The 21,787-nt window shown below is 39.9% G+C and overlaps 2 protein-coding genes across 2 annotated transcripts; one reads left to right on the forward strand and one right to left on the reverse strand.

Annotated features, from left to right (window-relative positions):
- Window positions 1-1,165: 1,165 nt before the first annotated feature.
- Window positions 1,166-2,247, forward strand: LOC132707064 (chymotrypsin-2-like). Its single transcript, XM_060678723.1, has 4 exons — window positions 1,166-1,253; window positions 1,307-1,607; window positions 1,658-1,869; window positions 1,921-2,247. The coding sequence occupies exons 1-4, from the start codon at window positions 1,208-1,210 to the stop codon at window positions 2,187-2,189; spliced, it is 828 nt and encodes a 275-aa protein (XP_060534706.1). The 5' UTR covers window positions 1,166-1,207; the 3' UTR covers window positions 2,190-2,247.
- A 117-nt stretch (window positions 2,248-2,364) lies between these two features.
- Window positions 2,365-21,042, reverse strand: LOC132706928 (transmembrane protease serine 9-like). Its single transcript, XM_060678526.1, has 18 exons — window positions 20,891-21,042; window positions 19,470-19,764; window positions 19,189-19,409; window positions 18,867-19,134; window positions 17,972-18,084; window positions 6,424-6,489; window positions 5,977-6,271; window positions 5,698-5,918; window positions 5,376-5,640; window positions 4,864-4,928; window positions 4,517-4,811; window positions 4,240-4,460; window positions 3,919-4,183; window positions 3,539-3,665; window positions 3,363-3,450; window positions 3,010-3,304; window positions 2,734-2,954; window positions 2,365-2,680 (listed from the first exon to the last, which is right to left on the reverse strand). Exons 1-18 carry the CDS (start codon window positions 20,991-20,993, stop codon window positions 2,412-2,414), a joined length of 3,693 nt encoding a protein of 1,230 aa, XP_060534509.1. The 5' UTR covers window positions 20,994-21,042; the 3' UTR covers window positions 2,365-2,411.
- Window positions 21,043-21,787: the final 745 nt, after the last annotated feature.

Here is a 21,787-nt window from a genome sequence, read left to right on the forward strand (position 1 = left end):
AATCAGACAATAAACACAATAATAAACGTCAATATTTAAGGAAGTGACTTTTGGTTCCATTTTAACATCAAAACGTCATACAGACAAATTTCTTAAGTTCCAAATTTTATTACCAAATAAGGTTATTTTTTTAAAACAAAATACATGTTTTAACAAAAATCGATATCAAAATTGCCTAGCACTTTTATTAGGTATTATTGTAACAAAACGCGGAATATCTCACACATTTTGGTTAATATGCGAAAACCTTAAATACAAAGGTTTTTGCCGCTTTTGCGATGTGAAAGGAACCGGCAATTTTCAATATTATTTTCCATTATACATTCCCGCCCAATTGCAATAGGTTATATTTAGGTTTGTTAATCCTCCTGCAAAATCTAAAGAAACTTAATGAAAAATCAGAGTTGACGTGATCCGATCGTTTTCATATTTTACTGGCAAGATAAAGTTTTCTGTACTTAAACGGGAGAAAATTTCAGTACTACAGCTCGAACAGCTTCCGAGTTACAGTGATTTTAAATGGTTACATTGTAACAAACGTCAACGACGTCATCTTTCATCGCTTGGTATCTGCGCATGCGCATGAAAGGCCCCGCAAAGCGACAAGCCCGAATCGGAACGAACCTAAAATGGTTCAAGTTCGGGACGCGGCTTTAATGGAGTTGGCACCCGAGACGCCGAGCCAGCGACCTATAAAGAGATACATATTTTTCAAACATCCATAAACATGGTTATGATAATTCGAGCTCGCGTGACGCGCCGCCGCCAGCAGGGAAATGCAAATCGTTCGCCCTCTAATCTGATGCCATAACTTACCGAACAACAAAATTTCGAGCCCCCACTTTATCTTGATGGAAAGTGCATGCGATATAATTATAACTAATAGCTTGTTTTACTTTTATAAATTTTCATAACATCGGTTTTACCTGTTTGGAGAAACGGATCTGCGACGTGTTTATTATGTATCGCGAGGTTTACCGCCGTTTTATATCGCTCGGAGGCAGAAAAGCATCACGAACGTCGCGGGGAAAAGATTTTATTTTCACCCAGGCTCGTATCGGGCGATCTGCGCAGCCAGAAATGTATTCCGTCATAATTATTATTGCGCCACTCATCCCAACCCACTTAAGATCTAATCAAAATTTTTTTTTGCTTCGTCAATATACATCTACGCCAGTCGATCTCGGTCAGTCTGTATCTAATCAACATGAGGGCCCTGATCGCAGCGGCAGCTTTAGTTGCGTGTGTCGCAGGTAAGTGCTTCTTTCCCCGACGCACCACCACGCAACTCACCACCATCTTCCAGCTTCCCCAGCTCACCCCACCGTCAATCCGGGCCAGCGCATAGCAGGTGGAGATAACGCAGCAAGAAACCAGTTTCCATATCAGGTTTCGGTCCAAATAGGATCGGGAGCGAATTTCAGGCATTACTGCGGCGGTTCCATCATCGGCACCACCTACGTACTCACCGCCGCCCACTGCTTCGATTTCCCACAAGTGCCCGCTTTGTACAGAATAGTCGCCGGAGTCTTGAACTTGAACGACATCAATGTCGGCGAGCAAGTCAGAGCTATCACGAGGATCGTGAACCACGAGCTTTACCCGGGGTGCGTTGCTTCACTTCCGGTACGACTTTCCTAAAGTTTTAGTGTTGCAGAAACAATGTCGTTGCTCCCAATGACATAGCGGTAGCTCGCGTGGCCTCGCCTTTCGCTTGGACCGTCAACGTGCAACCAATTGATCTGCCCGCTCCCAACAAGGAACCTTCGGGGTATGCCTTCCTCTCTGGGTGGGGCTCACTGGGTGCTAACAATCCCGCGGCTCCTAATACTCTCCAGTTCGTGGAAGTACCCATAGTTCACGCCAATGGTAATAACCCACTCCTATCGCTGCTAGGGCTGATTAAATTATATTTTGCAGAGTGCCGAGTGAGATTAGACGTCCTCCTGCTGGGAAGACCACATCCTCTCGACGTAAACACTAACATCTGCTCAGGTCCCGCCCGGGCCATTGAGTCCGCTTGCGGAGGAGATTCGGGAGGCCCCCTTGCACTACATGGTGAGTTGGTGGGCGTGGTTTCATGGGGACTAACCCCTTGCGGTACCATTCCCAACGCCGTTTCGGTGTACGCGAAAGTTACCAGCTTCCTCGATTGGATCGAGCGCCAAGCTCCCGATTTACAAACGTAAATTGAATTAAAGATGATAATAAAAATATTTTTGGAGTGTCTATTGTGTTTCCATGTCGCCTGAGATCAAACGCGTTGATTTGCAAACTCTGAGAAAGCGTCGAAGGTTACGGATCGCTAAGTGGCTAGTTCTATCTTTGATAAGGAGTTTTCAATTTCAATTAAACGAAAATGAGTACTGGCGTTATTTTATTTCTCAAAAAGAAAATACAATTTCAATCTCCTATTCCTGGATGTCTGGGGTGTTCCTGTCGATCCAGTCGACGTAAGAAGCCACTTTGGCGTAGACGGTAGGGTTGTTGGCTCCTCCGCCGCACGGCGTTATTCCCCAGGATACCACACCAATAATTCTACCATTCTTGGTCAAAGGACCACCAGAATCACCGCCGCAAGCGGATTGGAAGCCCACGTAAGATCCCGTGCAAATATTGGAGAGAGCGTCAAACGGATGAGGTCTGCCTTGAAGGATGGTCGTGAGACGGCTGTTGCATTCTGTAATTGCTCCGAATTAATTTAATGATGAAATAATCTTACCAATCACTCACCGAAGTCGTCTATCACTGGCAGCTCCGCGTACTGGAGCGTGTTGGGGAAAGTCTGGATAATACCCAAGAAATCAGATATAGCACCCCAACCGGCCAGGGTAGCGGTACCCGCAGATACGTGTCCTTGATTAGGCAGAGGAATGGGTCTCACGTTGTTCGACCAGTTCAGTAGGGAGCTCAGACGCAACAGAGCTATGTCGTGGGGCGCTACTGTTGGACCCCTAAACGTATAAATAATATTAGTCCTTTCCTTTTGGTACATCAGTCGTTACTTACCCTGGGAAGAGTTCGTGAGAGATAATCGCCGAAATGGACCGGACTTGCTCTCCAACGTTGACGTCGTCTTGGTTCAGAATACCAGCCACCACGCGGTACTGACTGAGGGGATTGTTTACGCCAATGCAATGGGCGGCGGTCAAGATGTAGTTACGACCGATGATGGACCCACCGCAGATGTGACTCCACGACAGTATTGGTCTGCGCTGGAAGGAGATGATGTATGGGAATTGCGATCTTGTCGCATTTTGCCCGTTGATGATTCTTGGGCTTGGATCGGCCGGTTTCGGCGAGGCTATAAGAAAAGATTCTTGTATATCGACGAAAAGCCATAATCTAAATAGTATTCTTACATAAAACCACACCAACCGCTGCTAAGACCAGGATCAGAACTTTCGTGGCGGCCATCATCACTATAATTGAGCCGGGAGCTGACGTAGCCCATATTTATATCTGATTTGAATAGAAAAAATGATCAGGTATCGCAAGTAGACAAGTATTTCACTTCTACTGATAAAACATATCAGACGTCGACAATGTCGTTCTCTTCTGAGGAATTTTGCAGATAACATTGTTCTTGAACCAACGATATCTTCAATTTCAAGAGGAATACAATCTTCAATTTACCAGGTTTATCGAGCAAATCGAAAGCGTTTCTAAATACGCAATATACAAATTACTTGCATCATGTCCACTTTAGCTCCTTTTCAGGGACGCAGGAGGAATGGGGAGAAAATAGGACCTCCAAATTCATTGACCGTGAGTCCTGGAAAAGGACTCTCATATCGTCGTCGAAACTAAATTTATCGTTTTTATTTTATAGGTTATTGAAGTAACTGTTTCTCAACTCAATAAACAACGCATCGCTTTTAAAATTTTATTTACAACTTTATTTAAACAAATATCTACTCTTGTAGATCGGGGGTATTCCTGTCGATCCAGTCGACGTAATTGGACACCTTGGCGTAAACGGTGGGGTTGGTTTCGCCAGCACCACACGGCGATATACCCCAGGAGACAACACCTACGATCCTACCGTCTTTGGCGAGCGGACCTCCAGAATCTCCACCGCAGGCAGACTGGAAGCCTACGTAAGACCCGGTGCATACGTTGGAAATGGGGTCGAACGGATGAGGACGTCCTCCTAAGATGGTGTCGAGCCGTTGGTTGCACTCTGGAAAAGAGAAAATCCCTGCAGATGGACTCGGTTATTGGATGCCAGATACATACCGAAGTCTTCAATTACAGGCAGTTCAGCGAACTGAAGAGTGTTGGGGAAGGTTTGTATGATACCCAAGAAGTCCTGGACGGCTCCCCATCCGGCCAAAGTAGCAGTACCTTGAGACACCTGGCCTAACTGTGGCAGGCCAATGGGACGGATACCGTTGGTCCAGTCCAGCAAAGAGCTCAGTCGGAGAAGGGCTACATCATGGGGTGCGACCACCGGACCTCTGCATTCACAAAAATGTAATTTGCTGTGTTGATAAAGTTTTATGCAAGACAGTACCCTGGGAAGAGCTCGTGAACGATAACGGCGGAAATGGAGCGGATCTGTTCACCGACGTTGACATCATTGAGGTTCAAGATACCAGCCACAATTCTGTACGAACTGAGGGGAGTGTTTACTCCGATGCAGTGAGCTGCGGTGAGAATGTAGTTACGACCGATGATGGAGCCGCCGCAATTGTGTCTCCATTGACCGCTGGAGAAAACTTGGAACGAGATGATATACTCGAATTGACCTCGGATGGCGTTTTGGCCGTTGATGATCTTGGGAGAGGGATCCACTGGCTTTGGTGATGCTAGAAAATATAGGCGCTTTATGTCGATAGGCACATTCAAATGCGTACTTACCAAGGGCACATGCCAACAAGGCAGACGTTAGCAGTACTAGTTTCATGTTGCCCTTCTCATACACACTGCGACTCAGGAATGATAGCAGGACGCGTCGGTAAAACATATTTATAACCGAATCGTGCGGTTTATCTTAAGTGTTTCGAAAAATTGCTATCTAACGGAAACTATGAATCTTAACGTACTTAACCAGAAGCACTTCAGCAGCAATATTCTACGTCGTTTTCCATCCAATAAAAAAGTTACAGAGCCCTACCATAATTGAGCTGAATATACCCTTAAAACTGAAAACTGGAACTTGTTGGCAAAAATGGGCGTATGAGTTAGAAAAAGAAAAAGAGAACAAACATCTACAAAAGACAATTACAGATGTAAGAGGCAACATTTTGTGCCACATTTACATTTGTGCGTGCACATAAATTTGGTGGAACGAAAACACTTTTTTAGACTTGCTGATTTATCTTTTATTACGAAAATTTTAAAACTCCATTTAGTCCAAAAGGCCACCTTACTGTTGTAGATCTGGTGTGTTCCTGTCGATCCAGTCCACGTAGTTAGATACTTGAGCGTAGACGCTCGGATTGTTGGCACCCGCGCCACACGGACTAAGTCCCCAGGATACGATACCGACTACCCTTCCGTCTTTGACGAGGGGGCCGCCGGAATCACCTCCACATGCGGATTGGAAACCCACGAAGGACCCAGTGCAGATATTGGACACGGGATCGAAGGGATGCGGGCGATTTTGGAGGGCAGTGTTGAGACGTTGGTTACAGTCTATGAACAAAAAGCACCATTACCCACCATCCCGGTGCACCTTAGAGATTCGTTTACCAAAATCGCCAATCACGGGCAACTCCGCAAACTGAAGTGTATTGGGGTAGGTGTAGATGATACCCAAAAAGTCTTGAATGGCTCCCCACCCTGCCAAAGTGGCAGTACCTTCGGGTACGTGCCCCAAAGGTGGAAGAGCGATCGGGCGAATATTGTCGGTATAAGTAAGCAGAGTGCTCAGTCTCAACAACGCTATGTCGTGAGGCGCAATAGTGTTACCCCTGCAATAGACTTGATCGATTAGGCACTTGGTCGATTAAATAGTAAGACCAAATATACCCAGGGTAAAGCTCGTGGGAAACGGTTGCTGCAATGTTGCGTATTTGCTCACCCACGTTGACGTCGTTGATGTTCAGAATACCGGCGACGATTCTGTATTGGTTCAATGGTGTGTTGGCTCCGATGCAGTGAGCCGCGGTGAGGATGTAGTTACGGCCGATGATGGAACCGCCGCAGTTGTGCCTCCATTGATTTTGGACTAATAGTTGGAAAGACACGATGTAGTTGAATTGACCTCTGACTGCGTTTTGACCGTTGATGATCTTGGGGGACGGGTCCACCGGTGTTGGTGATGCTGGAAATGAAGTATTAGATTTCCATACATATTTGGTTCTGGTTCTCATAAATTGATAAGAGATTTCAACATCATCAATATTTTATCTGATTACGATTTGGTCAACAACCGTTAACCATTTAACAGAAAAGGAGAATCCAAAAGGGACTTACCGAGGGCACAAGCCGTCACGGCCAGGACTAGCGCTATGACCTTCATCGTTACCCCTCTCGTACAGGCTCAAACCAAGAATGTTAAAATTTAAAACGGGAAATGGAATATTTATAGGCCAGAGATAAAGATCCGAGTGTTTTGATTTTGTAAAATGATTATCCTAAAAAACAGGAAATATCCAATTCAATTAGAATTTGCGTCTTAGCAATTAAAAGACTATGCCGTTCTGCAACTTGAATTCGGGTACATTTTACTTACAAACCTCGATTGAATAGTATCTTTAAAACTTGTCTGCACACAGGGATAGAGAGGCAAAATAAACCAAAGGTTTCAAAAATTCCGAAAGCGGATTTAATAACAATAAATGAATTACGGATATTGTGTTACCGTGAGTTCTCAGCTTCAGCAGAAACCAATATCAACATAAAAGACAAGAAAAAATGGGCTGGATGTCTGCTTCTGATGGGCGAAATATAGCGTAAGACTGGTGGTCCTAATAAATTGTATTCTTAAAAGATTGATTTATATTAGAATATATAGAGTTCACATAGATGATGGTTAAAAAGTACTTGCCTGCAAAGTTGAAACAAATGGTGGCACATACAACTTCAGACAGTTTCGGAGATGGGTCATGACTGCATCGAACATCCAACAAACTCTTCTAAGGTAAAGCAAAACAAGTGATGCCAGAAATACTATCTGGAATAGAGAAAAAATTAGATCCTTTTAGTTAATTGAAGAATTTCATAAGTATTATTTCAAAGTCACATTTTTCCAAAACCTACCTGTTCTTGCATCTTGATCATTGCTGATACATTACAAGGCGACTGCTCTGCGCTGCGCGCTCTCCTCCTTCTTATTTTTCAATCTTGCTCCTGCGGACTAATATCTAACTTCTGTGCAAACGCCTCTTATAAAATGCAAACTTTATTTTAAAAAATACTAGAAATAGCTATATATGCAGCCAACAATACTGTTGAAACGAAAAAATTCCACCTTTTACGATTTTTAGTTTACGCCTAATAATTTACCTACGAATACTGCAAATTCCAGGAAGTTTTAGTGTTTTGGACACAAATGGTTCAAACTTGCTGGTGCGAATCAGGCTTTAAAAAAAATCTGATCCAATATATCGGCTTTCTTGTAATTATTTCTTTAGTCTTCATTTCTAGGGTTCCATTTTATTCTATTAATCTGCAAATATTTTCTGTGTTCTACTTTTTTCCAACGGCACCTTTCCCAAGGACACTAATACTAGTACAATATAACATAACTAAAATTCTGTGATGATGCACTGAATCACTGGTCTCCTACTTTTGTTAGTATCGACAACAAAACACAAGGTGGCAGAAATGTATTGGCTTTGTTGCCACCGTGAATGCTTTTACTTTGTCTGCTTGGTCTTGGTCTGAACTCTATGTGAGGAGTGGAGCAAAAATTGTAGTAATTGTATATAAATATATAAGCGGTGGTTTTTAATTGAATGTCAATAATTTAGGGGGCTATTCTTGTATCAATTTTAACAAGAAAACTTCATATGAACATATGTCCTAAACGTCTTAACTTTTGAGGTACAGGGTGGTAAAGTTTTCAAAAATACAATATATTTTTTTAATATCGGCATGGTCTATTTGTTTTATTGAAACACTTCATATAAACGAAGTAGGAATACGAAGTATGTAAACCCTGAGGAGAACTTAATACATAATCATAGGGATTTTTCTTAGAAACATCCACAGGCTATGGTAATACTTTTTATAAAACTTCTAGGTTTTTGTTGACTCGAACTAACTTTTCGCCAATCATCCTGTTGGCTTCTTCAGAGCTTGACTGAAAAAGCAACAAAAACCGCCGTAGGAGGAATCCAGAAGTTTTAGAAAAAGTATCATAGGAATTATTATATCATTATATAGGCGAACATTTTTAAATGTACATATAAGGTTGACTGAAACTAGTCCTTGGGGGGCAAATAATCATTTAAAAGGAGCCCATAGGACTGTAAGAGCTCCAGAAATTGAAGAAACAGTTTTAAATTCTAATGATGAAAATCCTCAACTTAGTATTAGAAAAATTGGAAATAATCTGAATATCTCGTAAGTCTTAATTTGGAAAATTTTGCACGATTTTCGATTGTATCCATATCATATTCAACGTGTTCAGGTGATACTTTCCAGAGATTTTCGATTGCGTGTTAATATTTGTCAATGGTTTTCGGACAAAATTTCTCCTTATCCCTTGTTTGACCAAAAAATTAAATTTAGTTGGTTAAACTATTTCAGATGAAGCTAACTTTTCCAAAAATGCAATCATTAAGTTCCACAATAACCATATTTGAACCGATGAAAACCCTAATGCAGTTGTACAATTTAAGGATGAAGAACAGTTTTCCCTAAATATTTTGTTCTGGAATTGTTGGAAATTACTTAATTGAACCTTGTTACTGCCAGACAGGCTAAGTGGCCATAATTATCACCGGTTTTTAGAAAAGGATTTGCCAATATTACTAGAAGAAGCACCATGTTTAATTAGGAACAGAATGTGGTTCATGCATGACAGCGCGCTTGCTCACTTTGGGGGCATCTTAAAAATCTGGTTTATCGCACCTCAATTAACACTGCAGAAGAGCTGAAGGGTCGTATAAGAGCTTCCTGCGATTTTATCTTGTTTTTAGGCTATGTTATTATTATTAAAACTGTAAAAGTAAAAAAGAAAAGTGTTCTAATATGTTTTCTTTCTAAAGGACTAAACTAAATAAACTAACTAAACTAAAAAGCAAATATTTTGGATAGAGATTTTATTTTTCACAAAAAAAATCTCAATTTGACCAGCAACCTAATTAAAGAAAATATTATGATTTCATAGATAGGCAGTGGCATGACACTGATTTGCTTAAAAATTAAAACTGATTCCTCTGTGTGCTGACCATGCAGAGAAAAGGATTTAATTTTTTTAAGTGAAATGGTTGCAGATTGTAAGAATAATTTTTATTAAAACAAATGTGGTACGCTAAATAATGCGTCTTGTTACATAGTACACGTGTGCCTTATTTCATTGAAATATCTAAAGTGGTATTATAGTTATTAAAAAAATATTTTTTATCTTTGAAGGCTTTACCACCCTGTTAAGTTGGACATATGTTCGTATGTCGCCTAATTAATTGACATTAAATTAGAAAACCTCCTGTATAATGTGTACTGCTGTTGATCCGGACATCCATTCGTTCGTTGTTTGATCCTAGAGTAAGATCGGTCACTTGACGTTTCGCCAGAATTTCATCTGGGATCTTCAGAGGCAGCGCGTTCATGTCAATTGCACTTAAACTTTAAGGTTTAAGTGCTTGAATTGCTTTAACGCAGGCGCGCAGCCTCTGAAGATGCCAGAATTTCATCGGCCCCTTTTTTAAAATATTCTCGAATATCACACTGCTTGTTTTTTTTTAAGTTAGAAACTGGTACAACCACAGATAACTTCCACAGTTCTGGGATATCACATTGTTCAATAGATTTATTAACACCTAGCTTTATTAATGTTTTTGTTATCTCATCAATCCTTAATTTTTTGAAGATGTTTAAGCCCTCTGGAGGTCACTCAACACGTTTGCAACTCTGTAACGCTGTCTTCCTCATTTCCTGTTCATCTCTTTCTTCATGAATTGTTGTAATTGTTTTAGAACGTAGTTAAGATTGTGGTTTTTACTATATTGAGAAACGTTTTTGAGATCCAAATTAAGTTTGGTTTCGACATTGTTAAGTTAAGTGTGATGATTCAAGCAAGTAAAACCTGATATTTGCTAAATATTGTGATGCAATAATTTATAATATCTATCATACGCATTTGTCTCCGTTAAAAAATGATTATTATTATCTTCTGTAAAGAATAAATTATTGGAACGAAATATTCATATCATTTTTTTAACAAAAGTTTTTTTATTTAATATTTATTATTCATTCATTTAAATCTACACTTAATACATACATACCCAAAAAAAACTCATCTCAAAATATTTCTCGCAATTTAATCACCATTTACCGGAAAATATTAGCGTCAATCACGGAAACATGGCCTTTAACAATATTTTTGAAGCTATTTGGACTATCAAAAGCTTCATACTTGATATAACCCAAGAAACGAACTGCAGATGACTTGTGGTGTACACTATGTCACAAATTACTTCTAATGACAGGGTTTTTATGTCAGTTTTTGGTGAATCTTTGCCGCAGACAGAATTATGCCACATTGTCTCTGGTGTGGCCTTTAGCCAACTTGTCGCAATTAAATTTAATTTTTAATGATCCGGACTGTCCGCGATCGTATGCACTGAACTCTAGGCGAAAAAATGATAATAGAGGGAGCGAAGAACCATTGGAAAGAAACTCACGGAAGTCCTTTTTTCCCCAAACCCCGATTTCTTTGAACTCGTATATACCGGAGTTTATTTCGTGGGTTTACCGACCAATGCTGATTTTCGACCGAGTTTGATTGGTTTCTAAACCGGTGTTGGCGCGCGTTTTACCGAAAATATAAAAATGCAAATGAAACAAAATAAATTCAAACTGGCGCAAACGTGGTTTTCAGCCCAATCTGCATATAATTAGTGCAAAAATAAAAAATAACTCGAAGCACCATATATTAAATAAATAAATATATCCCAAACTTTCTGACAGTAAAATTTAACTGGACCCGCAATGTAACCAAAGAAAACAAAATATTAATCAAAGAAAACCTATATCTCTAATGTTACTAATTATTTACACAAGGGTGTTACTCTGAAGTCATTGCTCTGGAAGAGGGTACAATTTTCGAATCGGACCCACAAACTTCCCTCTCGCAGGAGCTCAGTAACCACTGCCAACGACCAATGAAGAGGCGGGGCATTATCTACCTGAATACCCACCACTGTTCCCAGTTAATATTTATAAATTACATATTCCATTTTTCTGTGACTTACAAATTTGTTAGATATTCCAAACGCCCCGATATGCTGCACCATTTTATATATCAATCCAACCAATTAATATTCAAATATACAACGTCATCGGCAGGTAAGCTTCCCAGCGTAGTCAATGTTAAAAAATGTGACGATCAACTACATAAAGATCTTGATTTTAATACCTCCTCTGTTGGCACTAAAAGAGTGTTAAGTTCCTCATATGTCAATAGCTGATCGCCGAATACCTTGTGCAAGTGTAGCATACCGTATACATATTATGTTATTTTGTTATTATTTGTTTCTTATTTAAGTCTAAGTTCTCTACAGTGCGCGAGTGGCGGTAAATATAAAGCGGTGCGAATCACGAAGGGACAGCCGTGGGGATGCGAGGGGAAGTACTGGACGACGGCGAAGTTAAGGTGGACTGAGGTAAGCAGTGGGTAGCAGGAAGGCAAGAGAAGCGGTTGCGCTGCAGTGTTGACGACGTCCGATCAATTGACGTAAGGTGGAAGGCCACCTTACGTTCAAATATTTCTGGGTCCTGAGAACATCGTCGCCGAACAACCGTTGGGTGGTGGCAGCCTGCTACCGCCTCAAGATCCTTCAAGGGAACGTCGACCGCTCCCACGTAAGTCCGTTCCACTCGGAGTGGTGAATACCGCAGACTTGTGTGCGTTTCGGTTCGAACCTTGTTTATTATCAATGTACTTTCGGCACATATTGTTTATTGTTCATTTAACAATCGCCTCCCATTCACTTAGAGTGGTAATTATTGGTTTATTCTATTAATAAAGCGACCAAGAACCTCATTTCCCTTGTTATAATTGTAACGAAACATTACAAAGTGAGACTTGTACTCTTTGCATTGCATTCCGCCGTGACTTGAACTCTATAGACTTATAAACCGCCATTCTACTCCGTTCAAATTTAGTTCTCCTACTTCTGAATTAACAAACTGGTTTATAAATATAATTAAAATAAGCTTGCAAAAAATGATGAGTACTTAAAGAGTTTATTAGTTGTAAGTGAACAGCCTTGGTACTTAAATAAACGGCTAATACACAATATGCCTTATGGACTGCCGCGTTTCTATTTTTACTCAAGCCGATATTCATAGGTCCGAAATAATCAACATCTGTATGTAAGATTGGTTTGGTAGCGGCAACTCTTAGATCCGACAAATCTGCCATGAAAGGTGTCAAAGGTTTTGGTTTTGATCTAAAAGAGTGGCTGCGTTTGAAACCCCTCTTTCTTGTTATATTCCTAGAGCCGAGAATCCAATATTCGAGTAGATATGAGCCCGTATGCAAATAAATAATATGGTAACAATCAATTATTCTTTCTAGTAGTGGTTCCTTTCCCGGAAGAATCAAAGAGTGCTTTAGTCTACCTCCAACCACTTGCAGTCCCTCTTTCAAAATTGGATGTAACCTTTTTACATTAGTTTTTTCAAGATTTACCTTACATAAGTCGTTCCATTTACGATTCAAAATGCTTAATTGAAATTAGCGGACTAGTACTGTAATATGTATTTTTTTTACCAATTCGAAGTGGTTTTCACCAACGTTAAGAGACGGTGACTTCAACTGAATCGTTAACAATAAGGATAAATCTTGGCCGCCAAGGACAAAATTTTTCGTCAGAAGTAGTTAATCCAAAATTTAATACACCCCTTAAAGTGTCCCACTGTATTCCTAAAGCTTTGGTTTTCGATTTAAATGTAACATATTCTGGCAACCGTTTTTCCATGAAAATATTCGCTAATAATTATTTAGAATTGGTTGAACATTTTACTAATTCAAAGCCTCGTCCTTTAAAGAGTTTTACGGCCTGCATATATAACTCTGGATTACCTGGTATACTAACCCTTTCATTCCTGAATTGAATAACCATGATGTCCAGAAGATGTGGTTTCAACAAGACGGCGCAACATGTCATACAGCTCGTGCCACAATCGATTTATTGAAAGACACGTTTGGTGACCGCCTAATTTCACGTTTTGGACCTGTGAATTGGCCTCCAAGATCTCGTGATTTAACACCGCTAGACTACTTTCTGTGGGGCTACGTAAAGTCATTGGTCTATACGGATAAGTCACAAACGCTTGACCATTTGGAAGACAACATTCGCCGTGTTATTGCCAATATGCGGCCACAAATGTTGGAAAAAGTCATCGAAAATTGAACGTCCAGATTGGACTACATCCGCGCCAGCCGTAGCGATCATATGCCAGAAATCATATTTAAAACGTAATGCCACAAGATTATCTTTCGGATGAATAAAATTTATGTCAATCGAATAATCCATCGTTGTTTTATTGCAACTTATAGTAATATACATCGAAAAAAAACACCTTTTATTATCCGAATAGGCATGCTCGAACTCCCTAATTTCATTACCGGATGATGACCTATTTAGTAGCCCAAATTGCTGTCATCCTTCTCTAATAATCGTAAAAATCCTTGGTCTAAAAAACCTAGCATTATTTTGTTATAGTCCGCACGTAATGTTTCAGAATTTGATACCGCTTTTCCAATGTTTTTAACCGCTTTTCCCCCAAAAATTTGGAATTTTCCATTTTTGTTGGAGAGCTTTTAAAAGGTAAGGCAATCGTAAATTGTTCTGAAGTACCTGTAGTAACCGTTTCCGCGTATATTTTTTAGCATTCCATAGAAACCAAATCGGGGATTTCCCGTTCAGGAATTTGCACAAACTCCCAAAACCTTGCACTCATTTGCTCGATTGGCGCCTCTTCCTGCAGGGTAAGTAAATTTATAGGAAAGGAATATTCCGAATCTCCTTGATCCATAGGTACATAAACATAAGCATATTTCTAACGCCCTCATTAAACCAATTGAAGTAAAAATATCTGAGCACCCAGTATTCTGTCAAAAAATTTATCGGCAATCCCTCTAACCAATTGAGTATTTTTTCCCAAACCTTGGGTCGAAGAATTTACTTTAAAATATTGCAGCCCGATTTTTTTACGGCACTCTGTAGTAATAAGATTACATTGGCTACTGCTAATAAAACCATTTTTTCGATATTTCTATTTAAAAAAATGGATTTGTGAAATGCACAATTTACTTCAAAGGAATTATCATTAACGTTATTTTGAGAACTCGATTCTTGAGAGCTGGTACTCTGAGTTTGATGAATGGTGGCGTTGACTACATTATCTCTACTGGCATGTAGTAGATAATGATGGTTTTTACTGCACTGTCCACATGGGCTCTTGGAGCATTGACGTACTCCGTGAAACTGCGAGAGGCACAAATTAATGGTTTTGACCAGCTCGTACCGTTGTTCAATAGTTCAATTTCTTACGATTCTGTTAGTAATTGTTTAAAATTAACAATTTGTTGTAAGTGCTGGCTAATAATCTTTTGTTGTGATACTTATCTAAAAGACTCTTCCAAAATGTATCGTAATTGTCACCCAAAGCTGCAATACCCGCACAAACACTGAAGGCTGTTCCCTTTAAGCGCGTCACGAGCAGTCGCACCTTATCTGCTTCAGTTAAATGAAAATTATCGTGAATTAAATGTTTATAAATGGATTAAAACATTTCCTAATTTGTTGGCTTACCGTAAAAATGCGGAATTTCGATTTTTGGCAAAAGACTCGTCAAACATTGTTTTGGTATATGCCACTCTTATTCCATAACACATTTCATTGATTACGCTACTAAGTTTATATTCCGGTTTGAAGTTTTGATTAATATCAAAACCTACATAGATTGGTACAATGATTCAAAGTTATTAATTTTAGTTTCCGTTGCAAGATCTTTCGATAAGTTATAAAGGTTTTAAATGATTGAATAGATTTAAGATCATTTTTACCGAACCTAATCTTTGACTACTGAAAATTTGACAATATATATTCCTTTTCTTGGCCCGACGCAATCTTTTGATTTTCTGGCTAAGAAATACGATTTTTGGGCAGGTTCAACAATACGAAAATAGTTGAACTTCAAATTCGTACTCAAATCAAAATTTACCTTATTATGATATTATTTTTATTGTATTTATCTAATATTCAACTGATATGCTGTGATATATAATTTTAATTTTAAGTCATAAAAATACTCAGGTACGCGAGTCGGAAGCAATGGCAATAAAAAAAACGCAGAACCGAAAAAAACTGCTAATTTCTTCTCACCTAAATTTTTACAATCTATTGAACTTAATCATATCAAAAATTGAAATTGTGACCAAAATATGGGGTGAACTTTAGCCAAATTGTCGTAATTAAATTTAATTTTGACTTACCAGAACTGTCCTCGATCGTATACACTGAACTTTTGATGAAGAAAGGAAAATAGAGGGAGGGGAGAACTTCCACATGCTACTTTAATACTTTTTACAAAACTTCTGAATTTGTTGAGTCGAACTTGCTAACGTTTCGCCAATCATGGCCAACCTACGCACACAGACCGATAGCTTAATGCATTGTCACACCACCATCCTGCCCAAAAATCATCGGTTATCAACTCTCTTGTTTACAGAGCCTTAAAACTATCTCAGCAGAGTCACTCAACCCAGAATTAAAACACCTTACGTCTACTCTTCTCTCTAATAATTTCCATATTAAAAAAATTAAGCGTTCCATAGCAAAATACACTTGCTACATTATCCTTCCTTACATTCAAGACATCACTGACCACATATCAAAAGTTACGTCTGCTCTTCGGTCTAATAATTTCCACATTAAAGATCACAAAATGCACTTCACCACAACCTTCCAATAGCAATGAGACCGAAAGCAATACTACATTTACCACTGTGGTCCTTCCTTACATTCAAAACATCACTGACCACATATCAAATAACGAAATATAACGTCAAAACCAGATTTACCACTTGTCCAAAAATGTCTCAATATCTTCGATCCGTCAAAGACAAATTTCCATTAGGGATGCCAGGACTTTACAGCATTTCATTCATATGCGACAAAGAATATATTGGAAAAACCGGACTAAAAATATCTACTAGGTATAAGGAACATGAAAGAGCTTTAAGACTAAGACAAATAAACTCATCAGCAGTTGCCTAACCGCTCATAAAATTTTATTCGATAAAACTAAAGTACCAATGAAAAATCTGAGAGTCTATAGAAATCTATAAGCAACCTAACAATCCTACCATGGAATTACAGTTACTGATGTGTATACAAACAAAATTAAATAAAATAAAAAATTAGTTAAATTTTTTCTCTGATGAACTTAGTGATAATAACAATCATTCTGCCATCATTATCAATTCCGTTTGTAGGTGAGATCAGACGAAGGAATCTATATAAAAAAAACAGAAATTATGAGTTGTGTATTGTGGGCAATAGTGTCGTCCTGCTGAAAGTAAATATAGTGGAGATTTGCTTATCAAATAAATCCTGTGGTATTTGACTTAAAATTGTTTTGTTTGTTGTTTGTTCTCAAACACAAAGCAAACCACGGTAAGCCCGAACCCAATATTCCTACACGACTTCACGTGATGGACCTCACTACTTGCTGTTTTTGTTTATTATCAATGTTTTACCATGTTTGGCTGCGGCCTTTTCGGATATCTGCATTTTGAAAAATATTTGGAAATAGTCCATAACTCAAAGTGGAATTAAAAATATATATTTTTAAATATTCAAAATATAAATCAGATGCTTCATCAATGCAACAAACTTATGACTATTTTCAAAATATTCATTTTTCCAATTAATTTAACAAACACTGATATAAGTTTTTGTTATTTGGATTGTTTGAAACAAAAATTTTGGCCTTACTGGGCTGTATCGTATTTCGAACACCGATCAAGGTCGTTCCGAAGACTCTCTATTTTGCCCATATCAAAGCAAGGCACTCGGTGAGCAGATGATACGGGGCATCCTCCCCTTCCATGCACCACCTTCACTCTGGGTCGTCTCCAATGCGCCTAGCAAGCAAAGATGCCTCCTAAGTCTGCAATGTCCTGTGTAGGCCCCTGTTGGTGTTCTACACTCCCTTCTGGTCAGTCTAAGCAGTTCAGCCACTCTCATCAATATCCCTTTGCACTCCTTTATCAACAAATGAGTGCAGCCCTACTATCCGAGCAGAAGAAGACCCTCCTGCTTCCGTGGTTGATCCGAAGCACCTCTCTGACCGCCATGAATATAGCGCAAATTTCCGCCTGAAACACATTACAGTACTGACCCAGAGGGACCGACAAATCTTCCATTCTGGACCCGTCCGTGTACGAGACAAGTTCATCCCAGGAGCCAACTCTGCAGTTGAGTGGCGAGAGCTCCACTCTTCCCTTAATGGTAAGGTCCATTTGTCAAAGAAGGTCATCTCGGGGATCATGACGTCACTCGGCATGCCCATGACTCCGCGATTCCCGGGCCAGTCCTCTAAAATGTCGTACGGGCCCCGATTGAAGGTTCCCTCCCTCCAGAGTCCGCAGCTCGCCAGCCTGACAGCCGTTCTGGCCGCCTCCATCCGCACCCGATGCGCCAGAGATGGCAAACCCACCAGAGCTTCTAGGGCCCTCGTGGGCGCCGTCCTCATGGCGCCCGTTATGCAGAGAAAAGCCAATCTCTGCAGTCTGTCAAGAACTAGCCTTGCTCCTGCTCTTTTGGTCCCCAGTCACCATGCCACTGCCCCATGATCTTTGGCCCAGGCCCCAAGTGCCCCCTACCGCTCTCCGTCACGTCCACAGAGTTCCAAAGGTCGACCTTGTCCCCCAAGTACTTGACTCTTCCGCTTGCAGAAAGAGGCACCCCATCCATCGAAATGTTGAGGTTACACTCCAACTTCCTTTTTCTGGTGAAGATCACCATCTCCACCTTGCCAGAATTGACAGCCAACTTGCTGTCCTGGCACCATTGTGAGAATCTTGCCAATGCCTCGTTCAGGGGTCCCTGCATCCTTCTCACCTCCGTCCTCTGTGCCATCATCACAAGGTCGTCTGCATATGCCTGAGCATAGACCCCGTGCTCTTCCCTCAGAATATGCAATATCTCGTTCACCACTTCGCATCTATTGATGTAGTCAGCAGATGTGGTATGTTTTGTATTTTGAATATTTAAAAAAATATGATTTTAAATCCACTTCACCTTTGTGCTTGGGAACAAAGATTAAATGCCTCAGTAATAATTTAAACAGCATTTATTTAATAACATGTCTTTAGCAAATCTCTCCAATATTTACTTTCAGCAGGACAGAGCTGTTGTCACAACGCACAACTTATAAGGCAGTTTCTGCTTTTCTCAGGTATTATTAAGTATTGCTATTGATGGAATTATTATCATTAAGTTCATCACGTAGCATAATTCTACTTGCCGCATTCAAAGTTTGACGAAAAACTGCAAAATTTACCGCGAAACAAGCACTTTGGGTATCAATTTATTAACTTTTCTGTTATAAATGGATTGTACTTCGGCTTGCAGATAGGTACCAAAAGGAAAACGACCTTGAATTGTCACTTAATACGAATTTATTTAAGTTATTTGTCAGTATCACAATGACATCAAACGATGCCCACTTATTGTTGTAGATCTGGGGTGTTCCTGTCGATCCAATCCACGTAGTTGGACACTTGAGCGTAGACGGTCGGAGTGTTGGCACCCGAACCACACGGGCTAAGTCCCCAGGAAACGATACCAATCACCCTACCGTTCTTGGTGAGGGGACCGCCGGAGTCACCACCGCAGGCGGACTGGAAGCCAACATAAGAGCCGGTGCATACGTTGGAGATCGGATCGAACGGATGCGGGCGATTTTGGAGAGCAGTGCTTAGTCGTTGATTGCAATCTGTCAAAAAACTCCATTAGCTAACGTTCCAGCGTATCTCGAGTATTCACTTACCAAAATCACTAATGACAGGCAATTCCGCGAACTGAAGGGTATTGGGGTAGGTGTAGATGATACCTAAGAAGTCTTGAATGGCTCCCCAACCTGCCAAGGTGGCAGTACCTTCGGAAACGTGACCCAAAGCGGGAAGAGCGATCGGGCGAATATTGTCTGACCAATTAAGCAGGGTGCTCAGTCGCAACAACGCTACGTCGTGAGGGGCGACAGTGGGACCTCTGCGATTGATTTTTACCGTTACCCATATGCTGGATTAAAAACTAGAGGAATAAATTTACCCGGGGAAAAGTTCGTGGGAAATGATGGCAGCGAGGTTGCGGATTTGTTCGCCTACGTTGACGTCGTCGATGTTCAGGATACCGGCGACGATTCTATATTGGTTCAATGGTATGTTGACTCCGATGCAATGAGCCGCGGTGAGGATGTAGTTACGCCCGATGATGGAGCCGCCGCAGTTGTGCCTCCATTGATTTTGGATTAATCGTTGGAATGACACGATGTAGTTGAACTGACCTCTAGCTGCGTTTTGGCCGTTGATGATCTTCGGAGATGGATCCACCGGTTTCGGTGATGCTAGAAACGAACGGTCAAGTTCAAGTTCTCATATATCCATAAGTGACAATGCGCAAGTTTTGTTGTTATTTTCGATTTCAATTTAGTCAACACTCGTTATCAACATTCTGTAATACTTTTTACAAAACTTCTGCGTCGGTTTTGCCTGAGTCGCGTTTGCTAACGTTTCGCCAATCATCCTGTTGGCTTCTTCAGAGCTTGACTGAAATTTTCAGTTAGTTGAGAGTCAGTGAAAAGTCAATGAAACTGTCAGTTTCAGTAAGGCTCCCAAGAAGCCAACAGGATGATTGGCGAATCGTTAGCAAGTTCGACTGAATAGAAGTTTTGTAAAAAGTAACATTCGTCATAAATAAAATTTAACCTGATTAACACCAATATAAAGTTCGCAAAATATAAATGTTGTAGAATACAGTCGATTTATTTGGAGGGGATCTTAGAGATATGGAAAAGCAAATGTGAACCAATTTGATATCATAAGCTTTATAGCCTTGATCTTGCAGATGACCCAGTAATATTTGCAGAAGATGAAGAACCCCTCAAAAACAGAGTATGTAGTGATGGGAAATGAAGGACGACGCTTAAAATTAAGAAGCACACATATTAATAACGATGGTAGTTACAAATACATTGGTGTAGCAATAACAAATGATGGCCATAATGCAAAGCAAATAGCAACTAAAATTGAAGGTAATACAGAAATACGCCAACTAAACAATATACTATGGAATAACCACATCACTCGGAATACAAAAATTAGTATAACATATGGCTCAAGGCTTTGGGTAATAAATAAAAAAAATCACTTCCAAAATTAAAGCTACTGAAATAAATGGTGGGCGCAGATGCTAGAAGGGACACGACGAAGAATACTGAAATCAGAGAGCAAATGGGTATAGATATTGACATCATGGAAACTATAGAATGTTAAAGGTTGAAATGGTTATGGTCACCAATCTCAGAAAAAGAGGAAGAGCAAGGAAATTGTGGAAGCAAGAGGTAAACTGTGCAATGGTGGATAGAGGACTACAAGCACATTACTGGAATGATCGCAAGCGTTGGACGCTAGGATGCGACAAACGGCGACAGCTATAAAAAAACTCGTTGTTTAGTAGGAGGCAAGACTTACCAAGGGCACATGCCACCAAGGCAAGAACAAAAACAAAGACCTTCATGTTGCCCCTCTCATACACGCAAAAACCAGGAATATTGAAAGTTAAACTTAAAATCATATATTTATAGGCAACGCCTGACGACAATCAAATCAGATAGTGCGGACAGATTAAGTGCCTTGATTTCCTAGAAGAGATACTGTAAATATACAGAAAATACGTCATTTTAATAGGTAATTGTCTTTTATCAGTTGAGTTCACATTGATGCCCTTCTACTGAATTGAGTACGTAGAGTATTCCATATTTCATTCCATTAGACATTTTGCGAGAAAAATGCAACAAAAATTTTGCCACGTGGCTTTTGGACTGTCATCTTCTATTGTCAATTGTTCATGGCTACCTTACGCTCACGAATATATCAAAATAATTAATATTAATAATAATTTTTCAAAGAAACTTAATATTTACACCGTCTCGGATGACCGATTCCCAAATTGGTGACAGGTCGCGGTTAAAATTGTTTATGTCCCTCGTTTAGCTCCTTCCCTTTTAAACAATGTATGAGTACAAAGTAATATACGAGCCAGTTTCAGTCAAGCTCTGAAGAAGTCATTGGCAAAACGTCAGCAATTTCGACTCAGCAAAAACCGACGCAGGAGGAATCCAGAAGTTTTGTAAAAAGTAGGAATAATAATAATTAAATTAAATCTTTATAAATAGGAAATTCAGTTTGAAAAAAAAATGATTATGTAAATACCCAATAAATCCCAGGGAACTAGTACTAGCTACCCAGTCAAAATTTCAGGTTTCTAAATATTCCTCTGGGATGGCGGAGAGAAAAGTGGAGCGATATGCAGGTTGTCTCTTCACTAACAATATTCTAGACCGATACAGAGGAAAATAATTTTAATAC

This window comes from Cylas formicarius, unplaced genomic scaffold, assembly GCF_029955315.1.
Source record: "Cylas formicarius isolate icCylForm1 unplaced genomic scaffold, icCylForm1.1 PGA_scaffold_9__14_contigs__length_23061073, whole genome shotgun sequence".
In the NCBI taxonomy this organism is placed as follows: Eukaryota; Metazoa; Arthropoda; class Insecta; order Coleoptera; family Brentidae; genus Cylas; species Cylas formicarius.